This window comes from Limulus polyphemus, unplaced genomic scaffold, assembly GCF_000517525.1.
Source record: "Limulus polyphemus unplaced genomic scaffold, Limulus_polyphemus-2.1.2 Scaffold1697, whole genome shotgun sequence".
Taxonomy (NCBI): domain Eukaryota; kingdom Metazoa; phylum Arthropoda; class Merostomata; order Xiphosura; family Limulidae; genus Limulus; species Limulus polyphemus.
In genome coordinates, this window is record NW_013667307.1 from 181,745 (window position 1) to 203,578 (window position 21,834).

The 21,834-nt window shown below is 33.9% G+C and overlaps 1 protein-coding gene and 1 long non-coding RNA gene across 2 annotated transcripts in view; one reads left to right on the top strand and one right to left on the bottom strand.

Moving 5' to 3' along the window:
• LOC106464592 (lutropin-choriogonadotropic hormone receptor-like) overlaps positions 1–6,243 on the top strand; it is a 33,579-nt gene extending 27,336 nt beyond the window's left edge. The window contains exon 6 of the mRNA XM_013924746.2: positions 4,882–6,243. Coding sequence (XP_013780200.1) covers positions 4,882–6,053 — 1,172 coding nt within the window. The 3' untranslated portion in view covers positions 6,054–6,243. The remainder of the gene's footprint in view (positions 1–4,881) is intronic.
• Positions 2,208–21,834, bottom strand: part of LOC111087061 — a 22,295-nt gene continuing 2,668 nt past the window's right edge. The window contains exons 2-3 of the long non-coding RNA XR_002611788.1: positions 16,759–16,762; positions 2,208–2,217 (exon numbers count right to left, since the gene is read on the bottom strand). This is a non-coding gene — a long non-coding RNA (uncharacterized LOC111087061). The remainder of the gene's footprint in view (positions 2,218–16,758; positions 16,763–21,834) is intronic.

The following is a 21,834-nucleotide window of genomic DNA, read 5'->3' on the forward strand; positions in this document are numbered from 1 at the left end:
GGGCTATGGATGACTGTTAAATCCTGCTATTCGGCCAGATAAGAGTTAACAATGGGTTCATGTGGGGCTATGGATGACTGTTAAATCCTGCTATTCGGCCAGATAAGAGTTAACAATGGGTTCATGTGCGGCTATGGATGACTGTTAAATCCTGCTATTCGGCCAGATAAGAGTTAACAATGGGTTCTGTTGATTAGCATTCTTCCTTCTAGTCTATCCGTTAAAAATAAAGACAACTAAAGCAGCCTTTTATGTGGTTCTGCAGAAAATTCTATGATAACGGTAAACGCTACCAAGCTGGTATTGTATGAATTTGTATCAATCATATATATATTTACCTAAAGAAATACCTTAATGTTCTAAGTATAAACGTAAGCCATATGAAACCAACCGAAGATGGGTTTGTTGAAAAGCTGTAATTACGAAGAGTTCCCTTTGTTCAAAGTCAAATGCCATTTCACCCTTAAGGATGATAGTTTCCTGTAAGGGGATTTTTATTCGATAAGGTAATGACCCTCAAAGACTAGAATCTTATTAAGTCATGATCTCCAGTCAAACACCAAAATCTGTACGTACATTTTTTGCAAAAACTGAGAAACAAGACTATATAGACTGATTCAGTTTTCATATAAACATTTCAAATTATTTGATATATTATTATTATCGCATTACTATGGTTTGTATTGCTAAAAAACGTTTTAAAAGAAATGTGATCCCGAGCCTGTTTTCGTAAATGGAGAAACTTTCTTGAGGAATTGGACAGGATTAAGTTTAGATATTTACGTTCTTCTTAGATACTCGCTCCATTCTCAGATAGTCCAAAATCAGAGCTATATCAGAGTATGTGACAAACATCAAATCAAAATATGGTAGGATTTTTAGACAAAGAGTGGTAAATCGTTTACAAAAAAGTCTAACAAATGTCAATATTCTTCAAAATAACGTGATGTAATATTAATACCCATATGTGTTTGTTCCAAAAAACAAACAGTCGTGCATATATAATACCGTTCAAGATGAAAATATTCCAGTTTCTTTAACTAGGAGTGATATTGTTTACAACACAATTATTATCGTTGTAAATATTTCCATTTCTGCTCACGTTTGTATAAATACTTTTAATCTTTCCATCGATATTCATGGTGTTTCATATGCCACATTTAAGATAATACTCCTGGTCTTGTTTTCAAATAAATATTCTGCTTTCGGAATTATTTTTTATTACTCCCTTTAACTGATTTACTTGTAAATTATACACTGCATAAACCTTAAACCTTGTTTAATTTCCTCTTTTAAGTCTTTCGAAGAAAGTCCTGTTTTAATTACTGTTAGAGCTCTTGTTCGTTAAGGTGCAGTATGTAAATATCTGACACATTATTTTTCCCACATTCATTTGAATAGAAAATTGCATTTTTCTTTTGTTACCTTCTCACGTGTTTACATAAACTTTACCTCAATTAATTAAAAGGGATATCAGTGATTGAAATCACGCATTAAACATTCTGATGCTTCCGTTTTGTTCATTCTATATGGATTTACTTAAGGATTCATGGTCTGCTTGTTCTGGCAAGTTATATAGTGTATACTGGTTTTTTGTGAAGACTTTTTCTAAGAATGATTAGTTGATTTGATCAAAGCGCGATTGTTGTACTGCGTAAACAGTTAGGGTAAAAGGTAACATTTTCTCCATAATATCACTCTCACTTAGTTGACTCATTGGTGATGCAAGATGTTCGAAAAAAAATTAAACAAACAAAATCACAAATATAAAGCTTAAATAGACAATACGCTCATTTCAGGCACAGAGCATGGTCTAGAGTTATAGTGCCGGGTCTGTGATTCCGAGGATTCGTGGTTTGCGGTCCGTTGCTACGAAAACACGATCTACGCTTTGGGGCTGCGAGTACATTATAATAAATGCCAGTCAAATCCCGCCATACCGTCAAACAAGAGTATCCCAAGCGTGTGTGCTTTCCAACTAGTCTATCAGTTTAAAATTTGGGACAGCAATGTTAAGATAGCCCTTTGTGCGCATGAAATCTGAAATAAACAAATATTATATAAGGAAAAATCTGATCCATGACTTACCTTTTTATACTTTTCCCAACCTATCCTACCATAGAGAAAGCTACAGAATCACCCTTTAAACCAAACGACTCTTAGATATCCGATAATTTATTGGAGTCATAAAGCTATATGACAAGTTATAATCAGAAACTCAGACACAGCTTTGATATGAAGAGTCATTTTCCTGATATATTTAGATAGAACAGATGTGCAAATACGACCGAGTTTTTGCACTACCCTCTCCAAACCGAAATAATTAATTTTTTTAATATCTTCAGATAAACATAAGATAGGGGAGCAAGACTGCTATTTTATTACATAGTCTTGCCAAAGTGGACGAATTAGTTTTACCGTTATCTTTAGGTATGTAAAGAAGAGTGCAGAAGCTGTTTAAATGACGCTAAAGCTGGCCTAGAAAATAACACTCGAAACGTGATTGGATGCTTCTGAGTCTTTTCTCTTTATCAGTTTTTCAAATGAAACATAAACATAAAAAAAAACAATCTTTTACTATGCAACAGTTGACAACGTTTACTCTATGTCGATTGAGCTGTTAGTTAGGGTTGAGTAACAGTGTTGTTCAATTTTTTTTGTAGAATGCTAAAACAAAGCCTCTGTTTTGTCATACAAAGTTATAAAATTTCTTCAAGAAGTGAAAACCACAATCGAGAAACGTTGAATCCGCGACTGTGTAACGTAGCAGACTAACAGTTTGGACCATACTTAGTGACATATCTTGAATAGCGTAAAATAACTAAAGTCAGGGAAGATGAGCTGACGCGAAAATTCATAAAATTATACAATGAATTCCGAACTTCCAACAAAATAATAATAAAAATTATTCACTAAAATTCAATATAACGATGATGAATTTTAAAACCCGTTTACCGTGTCTTACGAATCCTGCCAAAATTCATATGATTACAAACCAAAAAATTTAAATCTGAGACATTCAATATTTTGATACGGCATAACTTGTTTCATGCATTTAATCGGCAATTAAATTCTGCCTAATCTCAGTTTACTTTTTTTTCTCAGAAAACCTTAACGTCTCAGAGGAGCTGGGCATGTCCTAGTGGTTATCATGCCAGACTATGGATCTGAAGTTTTATTGGTTTGCGTTCCATTAAGAAAATATGTATTAGGTCGTCAAGAAATTAATGTTGCTTTTTTTAGATAAAAAAATACCCGAAAAACTTATGTATCAAAACAAAACATTTATTAAATTAGATAGTCTCCATTTTTATCGATGATGCTTTTCCATCTTACAATCACTTGGTTTTGAAGCAAAAAACATGTTGATGTCCTCTTTAACACCTTTCACATTTGCATACGTTTTCCCATTAAGATGGTGTTGCAGCGAGCGAAAAAGTTGGTAATCTGATGATGCCATATCTGAAGAATATGGTGAGTGGGGGAGAGCTTCCCAACTCAACTCCATAATCTTGTGTTGCGTCAAACGTACCACATGTGGACGTGCATTGTCGATGAGAAGAAGAACACCTTTCTGACTGACGAATGAAGGGCGTTTCTGATGAAGGGCTTGATTTAAACATTCCGGTTGCTGACCATAGATCTCTGCATTGACAGTTCGCTGTGGATTGAGGAGTTCGAAATGAATTACTCCTTTTATGTCCCACCAAATACAAAGCATCACTTTCTGTGGATGAAGTCCATGTTTTTGGGTCGGAAGTGGTTTTTGTCTATGAGTGAGCCATTGTTTTTGGCATTTAATATTCGCATACAGAATCCATTTTTCAGCATCGGTAACAATTCTGTCCAAAAATAGTTCACGCGCATTACACTCCAGAAGAGACGAAGCAACGTTCACATTTTGGAAACGACAATCATTGGAGAGTTCGTGAGGCACCCAAACACCATCTTTATGGAGCTTTCCTATATTCCTTAGATGTTTACCTATTGTTAACTATTGTGTTGCCTTGGATTAGACTCAACAAGTGTCTTCAGAGCATCAATATCAATTCCAATATGTCGGCCCCTGCCATCATAGTTCTTAAGGCTAAAGTCACCTGACCGAAATCTGCTAAACCATCGTTGACACTTACAAAAGTTCAAAACATTTCCATAAACTTCTTTGATATTCTTTGTGACTACAGGGCATTGTTTCCTTTATTGTATTCAAACAATGTGTGTCTCGTCGTGTGCCATCACAATAAGGGATTAAAGTATACTAAACTTTACACAATATATAGGCTACCCTAACGTGACATTTACGCGGTTCGTTTAACTATTATACGTGAAGTACGTTCTTTGTGGGATGGTTAATGAAAGTGTTCCAAAACGCGAGATTAATTTCTTGACGATCTAATATATATATAATCGCGATCTGCATTTTGTGGCCGTGGGTGCGTTATAAGGGTGACAGTATAATCCCACTATTTGGTTAAAATAAGAGTCGTCCAAAAATTGGCAATGAGTGCTGTTGACTAGCTGCCCTCTCTCTAGTCTAACAGTTCAAAATGACGGACGCCTAGAGTAACTTTACGCGAAATTCTGAAAAAAATTGTTGAAGTCACACTCCCTTATATATTTGTTCCTAGTGTAAAAATATATTGACTAATTTCAGTGAGATGTAGTGTGTAAAATAATACAGAAAACAAAAGTATAACAGAATAATCTCACGAGTTATAAGATTAGATTATATTGAACATTTCGCAGTAAAAACAATAGTCACTGTTATTTAGAATAACCTTTTACATTTCTTCCTTTTTGTGGAAGCTTAATGAGATCTTTACTTTGGTTATGTTATGATATATTAAGGCATTAAAGTACAAATGTTTTCTTTCTTTTCAGGAGTCGGGTGTAATATAGCTGGTTTTCTAACAGTATTTGCCAGTGAGCTGTCTATATTCACCCTCACGGTCATCACCCTGGAGAGATGGTATGCCATCACTTATGCTATCCATTTAAACAAACGTTTAAAACTGGGAACAGCCAAGAAGATTATGGTATGTGGGTGGATATATGCCATCACCATGGCAACCTTCCCGATAGTAGGTATCAGTGGCTACACAAAGACGAGTATCTGCTTACCCATGGAGAACAAAGATGCCGATGATCTAGCATATTTGATAACACTACTCTCTATAAATGGTTTGGCATTTCTACTCATTTGTGCTTGTTACGCCAAAATGTATCTGTCAATTACTCGTCAGCAGTCGAAAGCAACAACTAATGATACCACTGTTGCAAAAAGAATGGCAATGTTAGTATTTACTGATTTTGCATGCTGGGCACCTATAGCTTTCTTTGGTCTTACTGCAGTTGCAGGGTACCCTCTCATTAATGTTACCAATTCAAAGATTCTCTTAGTGTTCTTTTACCCTCTGAATTCCTGTGCCAATCCTTTTCTTTACGCCATCTTGACCAAGCAGTATCGACGCGACTTTTTTATACTTATCAGTCGCTATGGATTTTGCACTAAACGAGCAATGAAATACAAAAGAACCTATTCTTGTAACACCCACAATCGACGAACCTCGTCTAGACTTCACCACCGAGGATCCCTTCTCACCCAAGTATCTTTTGAAAATGCTCGAAACAAAATCAAACATAATCTGGACTACGACGACAGAATAAAGAGCATTTCTTCAACTATCGATGTTATGCCCGACTTTAATCCAAATTATCAAAATGTTCGGCCAGAAGGAAATGCTCGAAAGGTCAGGAAACTTAGTATTGTATGTGAGGGTGGGTTTCTGTCTTCTGATGACGAAGAAAGTAGCAGTCCAATGCACAAAGGATCTCCTCACCCAATTAAGAACAGCTACACCAAACTGAATATTTCATCCTTAGAACAAGAAGAGATCTTGAGACGTGCTTTGGGAGAAGATGTGGGGAGCCTTCAACGAAAGGCTTCTCCCGATGCTGAGATGCTACTCTGGTGTAGTCCAAGTTCCTCATCCCAGGCTGACATAAATGGATACTCAAAAAGTTCTCAACGTACCATTGACACCGAAATGTAGTACTCCTCCTCTGGGTTCTGTACTCCCAACGTCCATTATTAATACATTGTTGTGGAATATTGTAATAGCCCGTTCCATGGTGCAGTTGTAGACTTTAAACTTATTATAAACATACATACTGATCTTGCAAAGTTAAAGAATGGTCTTATAATATGATGGATTAAAATGTCCTTATACCATGAGGAGCAAAGAATATGTACCCATGGTGTTACTGGCAGAAGACTTTATTATGATTGTATTGTCACTACTGTTTATCATAGAAAAGCTGAATATACCAGAAAGATCGAATAAAGTAGAGACATTTTCGAACAGAGGGTTATATGATTATAATATACCTCGATGTCTTTATTATATGCAGTTGTATTTTATTCCAAAACAATGAGATATAAAGTGGCGTGAGAAAGTAGCATAGCTGTCTGAATGCTTGAAGCGTTTGAAACTAGATATGTTTAACAACAAAACAAGAAAATCCAAAATTGTATGATCTCGTCAGCTTTAAATGATGAATCCAACTGTGTTTTTCTAGGGTGATGATTCGTTGGTGTTGTAAGATTTCTTCATAAGACTAATGCATAACAAAAAAATCTTAAAACAAAATGGTGTAACATTATGGTCCTAATAGCGCTTTATGTAATAAGATGCTATTTTAATACGGAAACATTTCTAATCACTTGAAACTGTTACAGATGGTGTTCTATTGTCTTGTTATGATGCAACAAAGTTATAGGACTCACATATATAAAATGGTGTAATGTTTAAAGTGAATATATAGTCGAGTTATGTTTACAAGTAACATTATGATACTTGCAGTTTCTCTAAAGACGGTGCCACGTGCTTGATTTGTTTTCTTTGCAACGATGACGTATTATTATGAATAATATGTTATGTTGCGTTAAGATATCCTGCCGGCGTGCGTGTTTATGAAACTGTAACGAAAACAATTGATGGGATTTGTTGAAAGGGCTTTCAACAGCGACGTTTGGTAAAAAGGCTGAATATATAAAACTGTTAAATTGTTTTTTTACTCTTGGATTGTATTGAGCGTCACATGACGAAGCTTTAAGTGTGGGTAGATGATCTCATCAATTATTATGTGGGGTGGCGAATTCATTTGTAGCATCATCGTATTATTAAAATAAGTTTGTAAATTTCTTGCTAATAAAACACCGAATGTTTTTATTATTAAGCTTTATTATGGACTTTTGATTCTATCAGAAGTAGATTATTTGAGGTTATGCCGTAGTAACGGACGCGTAGGGAAAGCATTCGATACGGTATCCTGGCAACACAATTGTCTGACTAGGCATCCTTGTAGCGAAGCAGTATGATAGAATATCAGAGTTTAAAAACAAGTGCTTGGTCAGATGTCTTGCTAACAAAATAATACTTTCGGTTACTCTAGTTAGGAATTAATATTGTGGCAGATACTGTAGCATATAGTAATGTATGATCGGACATCCTAGTAGCTCACGATGGTAAAACAAAAATCTAAATAACGGAAATGCATTGTGAGATTTACAGCAACATGAATACGTCTCAACAACCTGACATTTCGCATGATACCCCTTTGGAATACGGGTTTTCAAAAAGCATGTTTAAGGATTATGTTGTTTCACTATCAAATGCTTCTTTCATGCATAGTGTACTCTTACACTGTATGTTCTAGTAACTTGTTGAGTGCCAACATTAGGGCCCCCCACTGGTATGTCTGCGAAGTTACTAAAGCTAGAAACCGGGTTTCAATACCTGTGGTGGGTAGAACATAGATAGCCCATTGTATAGCTTTGCGCTTAACTACAAACAAACAAAAGCCAAGATTATATAATAATGTACATCACGATGCTGCTCGTTGGTTAGACAGAATATTTAGTAAGAAAAGATTTGGCTAAAGTGGCTTCCCAAGAACACTCTATCAGGATATTATGTTGTATAAAATTTCAACAATTGGAAAGCCCTAAAGTTAAGGATTTATAGAACTGCATCCATTAAACTTATATATTCACTTCCGATGAGATATGTATATTATAGTTTGTTTTTGAGCTGAAATAAAGACGACACGCATTGGTGAGTGTCAGAAACTGATTTTCTCTAACATCGTGTCTTCAATGAGAAAGTTTCAATATTTCTTGTCCTGAAAATATTATTAATCAATATATATGAACATTTCTTCAGGGCTTCAATATGTGGATTAAAAGCGATATTTTTGTTATCATGGTAATGGCTCTCCAGTGCTCAATCAAAGTGTGATTTACAGTTTTATACGTCATGTTAACCTTTCTTGTCCTACTAAGTATGGTAGTCCTAATCAAAGATCTCGCATTTGAATTGTTCAAGTTCGTCTTAATGTTTTTGATTTTTTCAGCTTTATGTGTGAATAAAAGAAAATATTTATCTATATGACACATACTTTGGTCTGGTTTAACTTATTTTACGTTCCACGTACAGTTTAAAATATTTATCTATATGACACATACTTTAGTCTGGTTTAACTTATTTTACGTTCCACGTACAGTTTAAAATATTTATCTATATGACACATACTTTAGTCTGGTTTAACTTATTTTACGTTCCACGTACAGTTTAAAATATTTATCTATATGACACATACTTTAGTCTGGTTTAACTTATTTTACGTTCCACGTACAGTTTGTAGCACTGGTTAATTGACAAGTGAGGTACTTCGTATTAGTAACTATATGAACTTTACATAATACAACATAGAAAAATTTAGAAAACGTTATCTTATGCACGTTTATTTATTTATTCAAAGTTGTATGATAAAACCTAGTTCATATAACTTCGAAAACATTTCATGCTTGTAACATCTAACACACATAAGTTCATGAATAAAAACTGAAAGTGTGGTCTTAAATCAAAGAGAAACAAGATAAGTAAAACAAAGAGACGAGGTAAAATTAAAACACCATGTTACTGAAAGTGGACAAATACGTATCATTCTGCGTTCTAGTTGAACATAAAATACTGGAAATGGTCCTTAATACAGTGCCATTGTGAATAAATCTCATTTTATATTTTTACGTATTTAGAATGAAATTACGAACTTCTTTGATCTGATACTTTAGTGCACAAACGAATGCTCTTGTTTGGACTGGTCCAAGATGGACAGTGGTTGATTGTGAAATGAAGTCAATGTGAATTTAGATTACTGACGACCATAATAATAGCCGTGTACGTAATACTAAGAAAAAGGAACTACTTTCGGTGGTTCCTTAGTCATAGTCTGAGTCCCATAATTTGCCTAAATGATATTGACTTCAGAATCAGCTACTGTTCGTTTTGGGTCTGTCCAAACAAGAGCATTCATTTATGCGCCAAATCATTAAAAAGTTCGTGGTTTTCAAGAGTTATTAATTCAGAAGTTTAACACTAGTAAATGTCATCGTCAGTAACCTATACGATTACCTAAAGCCTAATTATTAAAAAGTTCCTACTAGATACTAATTACTAACCACCTTATAGGCTGCATCTCGGGTGATAATATTATGCCGTCTTCAATAAAGTTCTGAGAAGAACTGGATTTGTTGTGGTAGTGGATTTCATCCCGGATCTTCTTGAAGATGTGTTATACACTCCTTTCTCTCTCTATTTTTGATGTTTTATATCTTTTTAGTTCCCAACAAAACGTACAATGAGTTTAAAAGTTGCATCAACTTCATAATTATTATTATTATTATTTTTGGAAACAGTAAATATCAAGGTTAAATTTCACGTTAAGCATCCTAAGATTAGTAAGGTGTTGAAAAAGTGTCAACTGGAATTGCCTTTAAAGGATTTTTTTTTCAGTCTTTGCTATCAGCACGCAAAAATTTCTATTCTGGAATATTGCTTAATGAAAGTTATGAAATTTAGTGAAAACTTGCGACATCTACAGGAGATAAACTGCAACTGAGGCAAAAATAATCTTCAATGATAATGAGCAGCTAAACAACTCATAACACCAAACTCTTAGCAAATAAATTATCAACAAGTTTACAAGTTAATCAAATATCCTTAATCTGTGGTAAACTGGTACCTTTCACACAGGATCTGTAGTTCAGTTGGGTTTAATGTCATTATAACAGGGTATATGGAAGAAACGTGTTACGTATTAGATTTTCAAATAACCTGAAATTGTGTTAAATGATACTTTGGATTTAGCCGTTAAATAAAAGCCGATATACAGTCAGTTTATGATATTTGCCAACAAGATTGATACACACAATTTTCTTTTATACAAATATGTTTTAATATACAAACAATAATACAATTTACAATAACAGTTATTACAAATAGTTATTACAAACAATGATTTATATACAAAATTTTCACAAACTTATAAGCAATATAAAGTCTTCTTTCTAGTCTGGAACTTCTTCGATATTTGCCCCTAGTGGCACAGCGGTATGTCTGCGGACTTACAACGCTAGAAACCGGGTTTCCATACCCATGGTGGGCAGAGCACAGGTAGCCCATTGTGTAGCTTTGTGCGTAAATTCAAACAAACAAACAAATCTTCAATATTTTATCGAGGGTTCATGATGAGCGAGATAATTACGAGTTAGCATGGGTATAATTCACTTAACAGGGAGCTAGCTAGCTTTATCCTTCGTTATTCACCAGCCACACACGCCGAGTTTTCCATGGTGAATTTATATAATATTTTCTTAAAAATACTAATGTCGATGAGAATCCACCGAAGTTAAATAATTTTCCGATTGATAAGCGTTATAACAATCACATTTATAGTTTCCAAAGTTTATAGCACACTAATAATAAATGGTCCTTTTTTTGGCGCGGCGCGTTGGTTATATTTATAGGCGTGTGGAGGTTTTGTAAAAAATTCAGATTACATAACAATACAAAGCTACATTTAAGCGTTTACGTACATACATATATTGTTGATTCTTATTCTCGAGAATCTTTTACAACTTTGAGGAATAGGCAGAAGTTTCACGATACATATTTAACAGTATAAGCTATGTATGTTTCTAAATATAAATTTAATCTAAACAATCGTCGATATTAAAATAAATATATAATAACAAATTCGTTACAAATGCCATGTGTGATGATGCTCCAACTGTCTTCCTTTACCCACGTTCCATGTTACTGATGAACTTTCTAGGGACCAACCTTGATAGCAGCAGCATATAATTTACCAAAAGCTTAAGTAGAAAAGTTTAGACACTATACTTAAGCGGTTCTCAGTACAGCAAAACCATAAAACAAGAACTTGACAGCCATCAACAGTTTGATACATGATCTTGATGTCATGATTTTCCGGCAGGTAAAGATAACAACACAACTAGAATGACCACAAGAGACTATTACATGAAAATCCAAAGTTTACAAAACAACAATTAATACTAAGAGACCACGAATACGGGAACAAAACAATAGGAACATGATGATGGGTAACCTTTCTAAGTTGAAACGCTTTCACCCACTGCATTCATTTCATACACTCTGTTGTTTGGAATGAACCTAACAGCTCTTTTCGGAACTAAGGAATCTGCATAAGGGATAATAATCTAACACAAGCCGTTGGTTTATTTTAACCCTCGTTTTTCATTTATTCATAGTCTAAGGTTCAATCGAGGGTTCCTGTAACCTTGTATTTTTCAAACACTATTACAATTAAGTACGTCCACCAAACTTGTAACACATCTGTCCAATATTATTAATTCATTGGTCCATTTAAACTGAATCCCGATTGGAAATGGAGATTTGATTACTATTATTTTGCTAAACTGAAGCTCTGGGAAATAACACAGTTAAACAGCAGATGCAAGTTTGTTAAAGATTTTTTTTTCTGTTTTCCATTCTTTGTTCGTTACAAGATTAAATAAATTATGACTTTTTATGTCAATAAAGTGATGTGATTGAAGAAGTTTCAAAAACTTCTAGCAAAACTAACTTAGTTTACTTACTACGTTTGATGTCTTGATGTCCGTTTCGTAAGAGAATTATTTCCACATACGAAGCTTAGAGAATCAAAAGGACAAATGCCTTAGTGACCCCTGTTCTTCAATAGATTTTTTCTTGTTTTATTCTTAACATCGTCTTTTCTTTAGCTTCTTTCATTTGTTCTTTCCCTTACCTTTACTTTTATTTAGTACACGACATTTGTAATAGAAACCCCTGAAAGTCTTTAATGTAATTAAATTCTCATAACTTTGATGCTGGTACTTATCATTGCAAGTCGTGATGAAAGAAGTTCGGGTTGTTTAAACAATTAGTTCTGGAATCAGCCAGTTAAAGGGGAAACGGACCGCGTAGTTCGGTTATATCTAAAATTCTCTGGGAATAGCGTGATCTTAACCCTATATGATAATGAGCCGCAGAGTGTACAAAAAATAACAACTATGTGTTATGTATAAATAAAATAAAACAATTCTTCATGTCCACTATACAATGAATAGTGCATGCGTTTCTTAAACAGTGAGAGTTTTTACCCTAACTATATCTGGTCCCCTGTGGCTTAGAAGAAAATATAAGATATTTTAATGCTAAAATTCGGGTCTCGACTTTGCGTTGGGCACAGCGCAAATATTCTTTTTATGCAGCTACACAATGAGCTACCAGTATTCTGTCCACCGTGAGAAATCCAACCCCGGATTTTATCGTTGTAAGTACCTAAACGCTTCAACGGGGGAGATTGCAGCTTTGCACTTAGACATACCAATTCAAACTAGCAGTTTATTCAAAATATTTAAATCCAAAGATTATAGCATTTTAATGATTTGGAGGTCACTTTTCAACGTTTTGAAGATTAAACAAGAGGGAATCCTCAGTAGCCGCGCACTTGAAATTCTTTTAGGCAGGATTAGAGTAAATTAATCTATGAGACCATGGACAGAGTCAAATACAGCAATCGAAAGGGTTAGACCTCCTGAGTCCAAACCTGTAATTAGATCTCAAATTGGGTCAAGAGATGGCGGAGCTATGAGCTAAAAGTTTGTACTTGAAGAAAAAAAAGAAAGAAAAACTAAGAGCCATTTTATGAGCCACTATGCCGCGGCTAAAAATATAGAAACTAGGAAAAGGGTGTCAAAATAAAACCCAATAAATGAATGAAATGAAAGTAAGATATCTCATAATAAAACATATTATATAAACATAAGTAAAATAATATATGTTATTTGATATTCCAGCTACTAGGATTTTTTAACTTGTGTTAACAAATTCTTATTCATTACCAAGGAGAGTAACTTAATCCAGCTAAGCTTAAATATCTAAATGTTAAATGGCAATGTTGCTGCCAAAAAATAAAAACTATTAATATTCTTTTTTTTGTTGTTATCTTAATCAGTTTCGGTTTTGTATTAATTTTAAAGTGTCTTCGAGCTTCTTCCGATGAAATAATTAAAACAAAATAATTTCACGTTTGTTTTTAGTACGCTTGTTTGTAGTTATGCACAAAGTTTCTAGCGTTTTAAGTCCGCAGGCATACCGCTGTGCCACTGGGGGGGGGGGCATTTTAGTACGCCTTGTTGTTGCAGTCACCTGTGAGAACACTTAACACATACAAATCATATCAACCCTATTGTACTTAACTATATAAGTAAAGAAAGGGGAAATGCCCGAGCAAATCTCACGACACTGAATCTTGAGAAAACAAGTTCTACTTTATATAACTCTAATTATCGGGGTAATCGAAGTTCTTGGCAAATAATGGAATCCCATTTTTAAGTTAAAAAAATAATGATATTTAATAACAACGAAATGTTAGTTCGTGGAGAAAACCTATAGTACTGTTCTGGTAAATGGTGTTATCAAAAGCATAAAGTGTTAAACTAACTGGTTTGATCAGTATTTTTTCCACAAGTGATTTCGTTTTGGTAGGTTATGCTATTTTATAATTACCATAAAATTCTTATAGTTTTTAGTAATAAAAGACCCTACGGAATTATTCGATAGAAATGTTATTTTCGAAGCAAGTAAATCGTTAATTTGTTTATCCATAGACTGCTACACGACCCATGGACCGCTACTCGATCCATAGACTGCTACACGATCCATGGACTGCTGCACGAAGGGAAATTGTTTTTTTTTTCGTCTCGCTAAAACCTAAAAGTTTAACTTTTAAGAAAAGATACTTTCTGCAGCTAACAAGGTTTCGTCAGTTTTTACATGAGGACGTCAAGAACCGGACACGAGTTGCTGATAAATGTGCCATTTTCCCCGGGGTTCTCGCGCCCTTTTTATCCGAGCAATCAAAAGTTTGAAAACCATGTTCTTAATGTTTCTGAACAATAAAGCACATACAGCCTCAGGCCACAGTTAAGATTAAGAGCCATATTTCTGCTTTTCATTTTCTCGCTGAATTGTCGGCTTTAAGCCGTGTTTTCACTGAAAGTAAGTTGTTTGTGTTGAATTTTATAGATATTGCTGGTAAGCTGCATAATGTTGTATAACGAGTAGTACTAAATAATACAATTCATCTATTGATATTTCTAGAGCTTCATTCCTATTTGATTGCGTGTGACGATCATTTGCAGTTCTTATAAATAAAAGCAATAATTCTAATATAAAACAAAGTCTGTATATCAATTCATTGATGTAGAGATGGTACCTCGGTGGAACAGCCATAAATCTACCGACTTACAACGCTAAAATCCAGGGTTCGATTTCCAGCTGTGTACACAGCAAATAGCTTAATGTGACTTTGCTCTAAAACAAATCAACAAAGAAGGAAGATATTGCAGTAAAGGAACAATATTTAGAAGAAATATCAGTAAGTTAAAATGTCTACTACTCTCCTATAAGACTGAAAATGTTGTTGTTTTAAATTGTACCCTTACGTTTTGGTAAACTGTTATTTCTTTACAATATAAAATATAATCGAAACTAAAATAAAAGATGAGGTTGAACTTTAACTTTATAAAGACTTGAATAAATTTACTACTCTCTCGTTCTTTTCCGATATATGAAGAAAAAATTTTGAAAAGTTGTTTTTCCATTAACTTTCCATACACCATAAACGTTAGTGTGATGCGCCTAAAGTTAAGCAGAAGGTTGATTTATCATTTAATTTCATTCCCTACTTTTTCTTCTGTTTCACCCCAAAATATTTCATCAATCATAGGACATAACAGGTTTATAAATTGAGAACCACAACTTTAGCTGCTTATAATACCGTTTAAAATTGCTCCAACTAACTTTTTTAACGATTTCTCCAAAAATATCTGGAATAACGTTGCATCGAAGGTTAACACTCATTGTTTTTAACAATTTTTAACAATTTTTTAAGTTAATATTTTGCTGTGGAAAACCTTTAACATCCCTAACAAATTCACAGCAATAGCTCATTGGGAATAAAATAAACTTTAAATTTTTCGAACTTGAGTGAAGAACATTATATTTAATAAAGATTTATACTGAACATTTATCAAATACGCAAACCTGTTTTCTATTACCCTGGCACTAAAAAAATGTGGTGATTTATATAAACGTTGAAACATCACGAAATTCAACAGAAAAAACAATTATTCTCACGTCAAGACAAAAACCGAAAAAATACTCGTATATACATTATTTGTAAAGCATGGTGTGATAATATTTCACAAAAACCAGAATTTTTTCTGCAGTTGCTTTTCGTTTACGTTGAATATTTAGTACTTAATACGAAATCCAACTGTATCTTATTGAATTCTGACCTGTACACCCATAGAACTGAGATTGGCAGCTTAGACATTTCCACATTGTGTTTGGCTTGTCCATAAAAACGCCGAGTATGCATTCTTTGGAAGTTCTAATAGTCTATTCATGCGTGCGTGAAAGCAGTAAGAGGTACAATAATTTACGTAGAAATGAAAGGAAAGAAAACATTTAAAATGTATATAGAGAAAATTCACTTTCGAAGTCGGAATTGAACTTTACCGAATAGTTCACTTTTGAATGTCTTTGAATAATATGTGATTATCGATCTACTATTTTACTGTCTTTTTTTTACTTTGTCGTGTCCTGTAAACGCTTTTTATGTATAAGAGTTGGCTATTTTTTTATAAGTTGTTATCTAATAGCAGAGTTCTATCAATAGAGTCTTATTTACTTATAACTGAGAAAATCAAAAACTGATGTAATATTCTAAGGTGTCATGAGTGATTTTTTCTTTTATTTTAATTAGTTGACAACTATGTAATGAAAGATGCATGTAACTCCATATTTTTCAAAGTTCTTAAACCTTTGCCCCTCGGTGAGTTAGTGGTAAGTCTACGGCTTTACTACCCCAAAATCCGGGGTTCGATCATTCATAGTAGACGTAGTGCAGATAGCACATTGTATAGCTTTGCACTAAGAAAACAATTATAATCTTAATATTTAAAATGACTTTAATTGAAAAATAATATTTGGAATTAACCTATGGAGTACAAATATTGTCTATTCATCTCACGTGTTCCTCACAAGCCCCCCCCCCCCCCAGTGGCACAACGGTATGTCTGCGGACTTACAACGCTAGAAACCCTTAGTGAGCAGAGCACAGATAGCCCATTGTGTAGCTTTGTGCTTAATTTCAAACAAACAAGTTCCTCAGAAAAAGAATAAATATTATAATGTATCTAAAACTGCAAAATCACAATAAAGGAGGTTTTGTCAGAATTTTTCTTCTCAAAAGCTATTTTATATACCTCATGTTCATAAGTGCAGAGATAGGTCTTACTTAATAATGATATAAAGGCCTTATTCGATATTTACTACGAACGCAACTGAATATTTCTCTTTATACCAATCAAATAATGATTTTAAAATTATATATTTTAAACATAAAGTTATATACATTTTTATATTTTGCATTTATAGTAAATTTTACCTATTTTAATGTCTTGGGTGTACCCTAGTAATTAGCGTGACTTGTCTGTGAATCGGAGAATTCATGGTTCATGGACTGTTGCTGCAAAAGTGCGTTCCGCGCTTTAGGATGGTGAAATCTTTTGATTCGATTAGAGTAGTCCCAGGGCTGGCTGTGTGTCAATTGGCTGGCAGCATTCCCTTTAGTCTATCAGTTCAAAATTAGGGATAGCTTTGCGCAGATAGCTCTTGTGTAGCTTTGCGCAGACTTCTGACAAAAACCAGCCCCCCAGTGGCACAGCGGTATGTCTGCGGACTTACAACGCTAGAATCCGGGTTTCGATACCCGTGGTGGGCAAAGCACAGATAGCCCAATGTGTAGCTTTGTGCTTAACTTCAAACAAACAAACTGACAAAACTAATTTTAAGATGGTGCAGTCGTCATATTTAACACCACCTGTTATTAAAAACTTAGATTTTCACTCTTTCGAAATTCAATTACTTGGTTTGATAGCAATTATTATAGGTTGCTTAGAAAATTACGAGCAGAGATTTAAAAATAACTGTAAACTGAAAATAAATTTTCACTTATAGAATACTGAATGGGAGAAAGAAGTTTTGTAATAGTATATTTTTAATTAATAGAGGATTATTTGTTTCGGTTCTGGTAAACACAGAGCTACACAGTGGGCTAGCTGTGCTCTTCCCAGCACGGGTATCGAAACCCGATTTTTGTCGTCGCAAATAGGCTTACCGATTAACCACTGGGGAGCAATAGAGGATGAAAAAATATATATATTTGAGAAACAAATTGTCGGGATTGGCGAAACTTTCTCATAAATTACAATACACTGTTTTTTTTCTTCAAATCTTTACATTTTATTACCTAAGCCTAAAAGTCAGACTACGTTTTATAAGTTGTTATATTCATCAGAACTAGCACTTGTTACGTCACTTAAGGAACTATTCCTTACTGTTTTTCTACAGTTGTGGTGTAAGAATACAGCCCACATGTTTGTTGATTTATATTTTACGTTCAATTGTATGGTTATGACGGCTAGAAATGTTAAGCTTTTGACATTCCAGCCCCATCATCGCCAATAGCAGATTCTAGAAAATAAGCTTTCGATCAAATTTTATAAGCTGTTTTACTTTGGCATGTCATTTATCTTTCAAGTCTATATTATTTTTTGCCTATCATTTCTGTCTTTGGATCTCAGAAACAGAGATACGTAAGTAAAATGAAAACACAACAGCTTTGAGTTTACTTTAAGGCTATAGCTAAGAGATTTGTTTCATTATTGATTGAGATGACTCTTCACTCTTCCTGGAATAAGTGTGGCCCAGTGGCAAGCTTTCGGTATTGTGAATCCGAAGGTTCATTGTTCACGTCTCGCTTCTGCAAAAATCGCTCTTCCCACTTTCGGATAGTGTATGCACCATAAAAGTGATAGTCAATTTTTTTATTCGGTTAGATTAGCTCAAGAGTTGGCGATGAATGCTGTTGACTAGCTGCTATTTATATAGTTTATCGTTTCAAAATTAGATTTCTTTGTTTGTTTGGAATTAAGCACAAAGCTACACAATGGGATCTCTGTGCTCTGCCCACCACGGGTATCGAAACCCGGTTTTTAGCATTGTAAGTCCGCAGACATACCGCTGTGCCACTGGAGGGCTCAAAATTAGAAATCCTTAGCACAATTAGTGCTTCATTATATGAAACAAACATTCTTTTCTTACTTGCTTTGAGAAATATTGTCTCGCCTTCACAAAAAGTGTAAAAAGTACAGCATCTTATGCCACGTGACATCATGGTATATAATAAACAAGAACATAGAAATGAAATATTGCAATAGAAATGTGAAACAAATAACATCTGAGTTATATGAATAAACAGGTAAAAATACATTTCACATTTTTAGCACATAAGATTACAAGGTTTATTATCTTCGCTTAAGACTGGAATTCATAAATAATGGGAAAGGTACGACAATAATGAAAGAAGTACATATGAGCAATAGAAAGCTAAAGCTAGTATTATGAATATACAAAGCAGACTGTTGTTTGGAGTTGACTAATAGCATATAGTGAGAATATTATGTAGTTTTTTCTTGCAATACTCTCGTTACGAACATGTGAAGTTAGGAAGTGGCTATTATAAAAAACAAGGTTATAAGAATAGTTAATCAACCTCGTGTGAATATAAACATATTTCACTTCAATTGCATTCTGGTATACAATAAGTAAGATGTTTATCTCAAGAGAATGCAGAAAAAACAACTCTCTGGAAATGTTCACCATACACCAGTCTGTCGAGAATATTAACTAATGACCATTAACAAGAGCTCTTGTGCAACATCCGTGACCTCAGTTATGTTGCTGTATTACAATAAGGAAAATAAGATTTATAAATTCTATAGAAAAGATGGGTAGATTTTAACAGTATTCAGTCTGCGTTGCTTTAGAGATGAGCCACCAGTCCAGCTATAACCTCTGATCTACCAATGGTAGTCTCGGCTTACCAGTTAATATGGTTATATTTTATAACAAAAACTTTAATTTTTTTAAGTGTTAAACTTAAGTGTATGGATTAACGTTTATAAACATGTATTACCGCCCTAATGTTTGAAGAATGAAAGGTTTCTTTTCTTTAGCATTAATACCTTATACGTTTTCTTTTATTTAAAGGCCTCTGATTCATTATTCACGCATAAATCTTCTCAAGTTAGTCATCAGTGTGAAAATTCAACTGACTGCATTTCTGGTATTATCTAATAAATATTGCTTTTAACGAGTGACTATTTCACTGATAGTGCCAGTTCCAAGAAAACTTTGAACAAAATGAGAAATCACGTGACCCTCGAATGTCTTAGCATGCTACCAGAATCCCTAATAGTGTAACTTTTATACTCATCATTAACTAGTAACTAGAATCCCTAATAGTGTAACTTTTATACCCATCATTAACTAGTAACTAGAACCCCTAATAGTGTAACTTTTATACTCATCATTAACTAGTAACTAGAATCCCTAATAGTGTAACTTTTATACCCATCATTAACTAGTAACTAGAATCCCTAATAGTGTAACTTTTATACTCATCATTAACTAGTAACCAGAATCCCTAATAGTGTAACGTTTATACTCATCATTAACTAGTATCCAGAATCCCTAATAGTGTAACTTTTATACTCATCATTAACTAGTAACCAGAAAAGTTACACTATTAGGGATTCTGGATACTAGTTAATGATGAGTATAAACGTTACACTATTAGGGATTATACTCACCATTAACTAGTAACCAGAATCCCTAATAGTGTAACTTTTATACTCACCATTAACTAGTAACCAGAATCCCTAATAGTGTAACTTTTATACTCATCATTAACTAGTAACCAGAATCCCTAATAGTGTAACTTTTATACTCATCATTAACTAGTAACCAGAATCCCTAATAGTGTAACTTTTATACTCATCATTAACTAGTATCCATTTATTTCTTACCACAGCTTCATTTGACCTAGAAAATTGATTTATGCATAAAATTATGTAGAAAATATTAAACACACAAATATGTCTAAAATATAGCAAACTCACAAGCATCTGTAGAATATATCAAACACAAAAACTTAAGTCAAATATATCAAACACAGAAACATGTGTAGGATATATCAAACACACAAACATGTTTAGAATAGATCAAACATGCAAACATGTGTAGAATATATCGAACACAGAAACTTGTGTTTGTCTGTTTGTGGTTAAACACAATACCATACAATAGACTATCTGTACTGTGCCTACCACGGGTATCGATACTCCTTTTTTAGCATTATAAGCCTTCAGACTCACCGTTGAGCCCATGGAGGGGGGGGGGGGCAGAAAATTGTGTAGAATATATGAACCACAGAAATTTATGTAGAATATATCAAACACAGAAATTTTATGTAAAATATATCAAACACAGGAATTTGATATAAAATATATCCAACACACAAACCTTTATATAATATATTGAACACAGAAACTCGTGTACAATATATTGAATGCATAAACTTATGAACATTACATTAAACGTGCAAGCCTTTTTACATTATAAAAAACACAGAAGCTTGTGTAAGATATACCAAATGCATACATTAATATAAAACTATCTAACGTAAATCTGCCACTGGATGGCATATATATATATAATATGTAAAAACATAATTTCAACACAAAAGTAAATATTCACATCAAAACGAAGGACTGCGTTAAAAGCAGCAAGACCAAATCTATGATTACAAACAGTTTAATTATCTAAACAAGCCTTAACAACAACAACAAAAACGCTGTACATATTAAGAAGCTTATCAGGGTACAGGCTATAGTCCCAGTGACAGTTTTTAAAAAGCCTGCACTTTGTTCAGAGCCAGTTTATTAAAGAAAAAAACGGACGTGGTGTCATGGTCAGTACCACATCTCAGGAAACTCTCTAAAAACAAACAAACGAACAACACCCCAGGCTCGGGTAGTAGGATCCATACTTTCTTTCATTTGTGATGAATCGCTTTATTCCTTCTAAATATCTTCAAATGAAAACATGTTATTTTTAAAATGTTGTGAAACCGAAACTATGGTTAGCTGCAACTAAATTCACAAAAATAAGTATAGAGTCGTATATATTCGATTTTTGCCTTTACGTTATGTGGTTATTATACCTCACATAGTCACAGTAAAGTCTTGTTCGACAAACAGATTGCAATCTCGTGTTTACCTCCGACCCTAGAAGTATCATATCTCGTACTAACTATGGTGTTTACCTCTGACACCAGAAGTATTTTACCTCGTACTAACTCTGGTGTTTACCTCTGACCCTAGAAGTATTTTACCTCGTACTACTCTGGTGTTTACCTCTGACACTAGAAGTATTTTACCTCGTACTACTCTGGTGTTTACCTCTGACACTAGAAGTATTTTACCTCGTACTACTCTGGTGTTTACCTCTG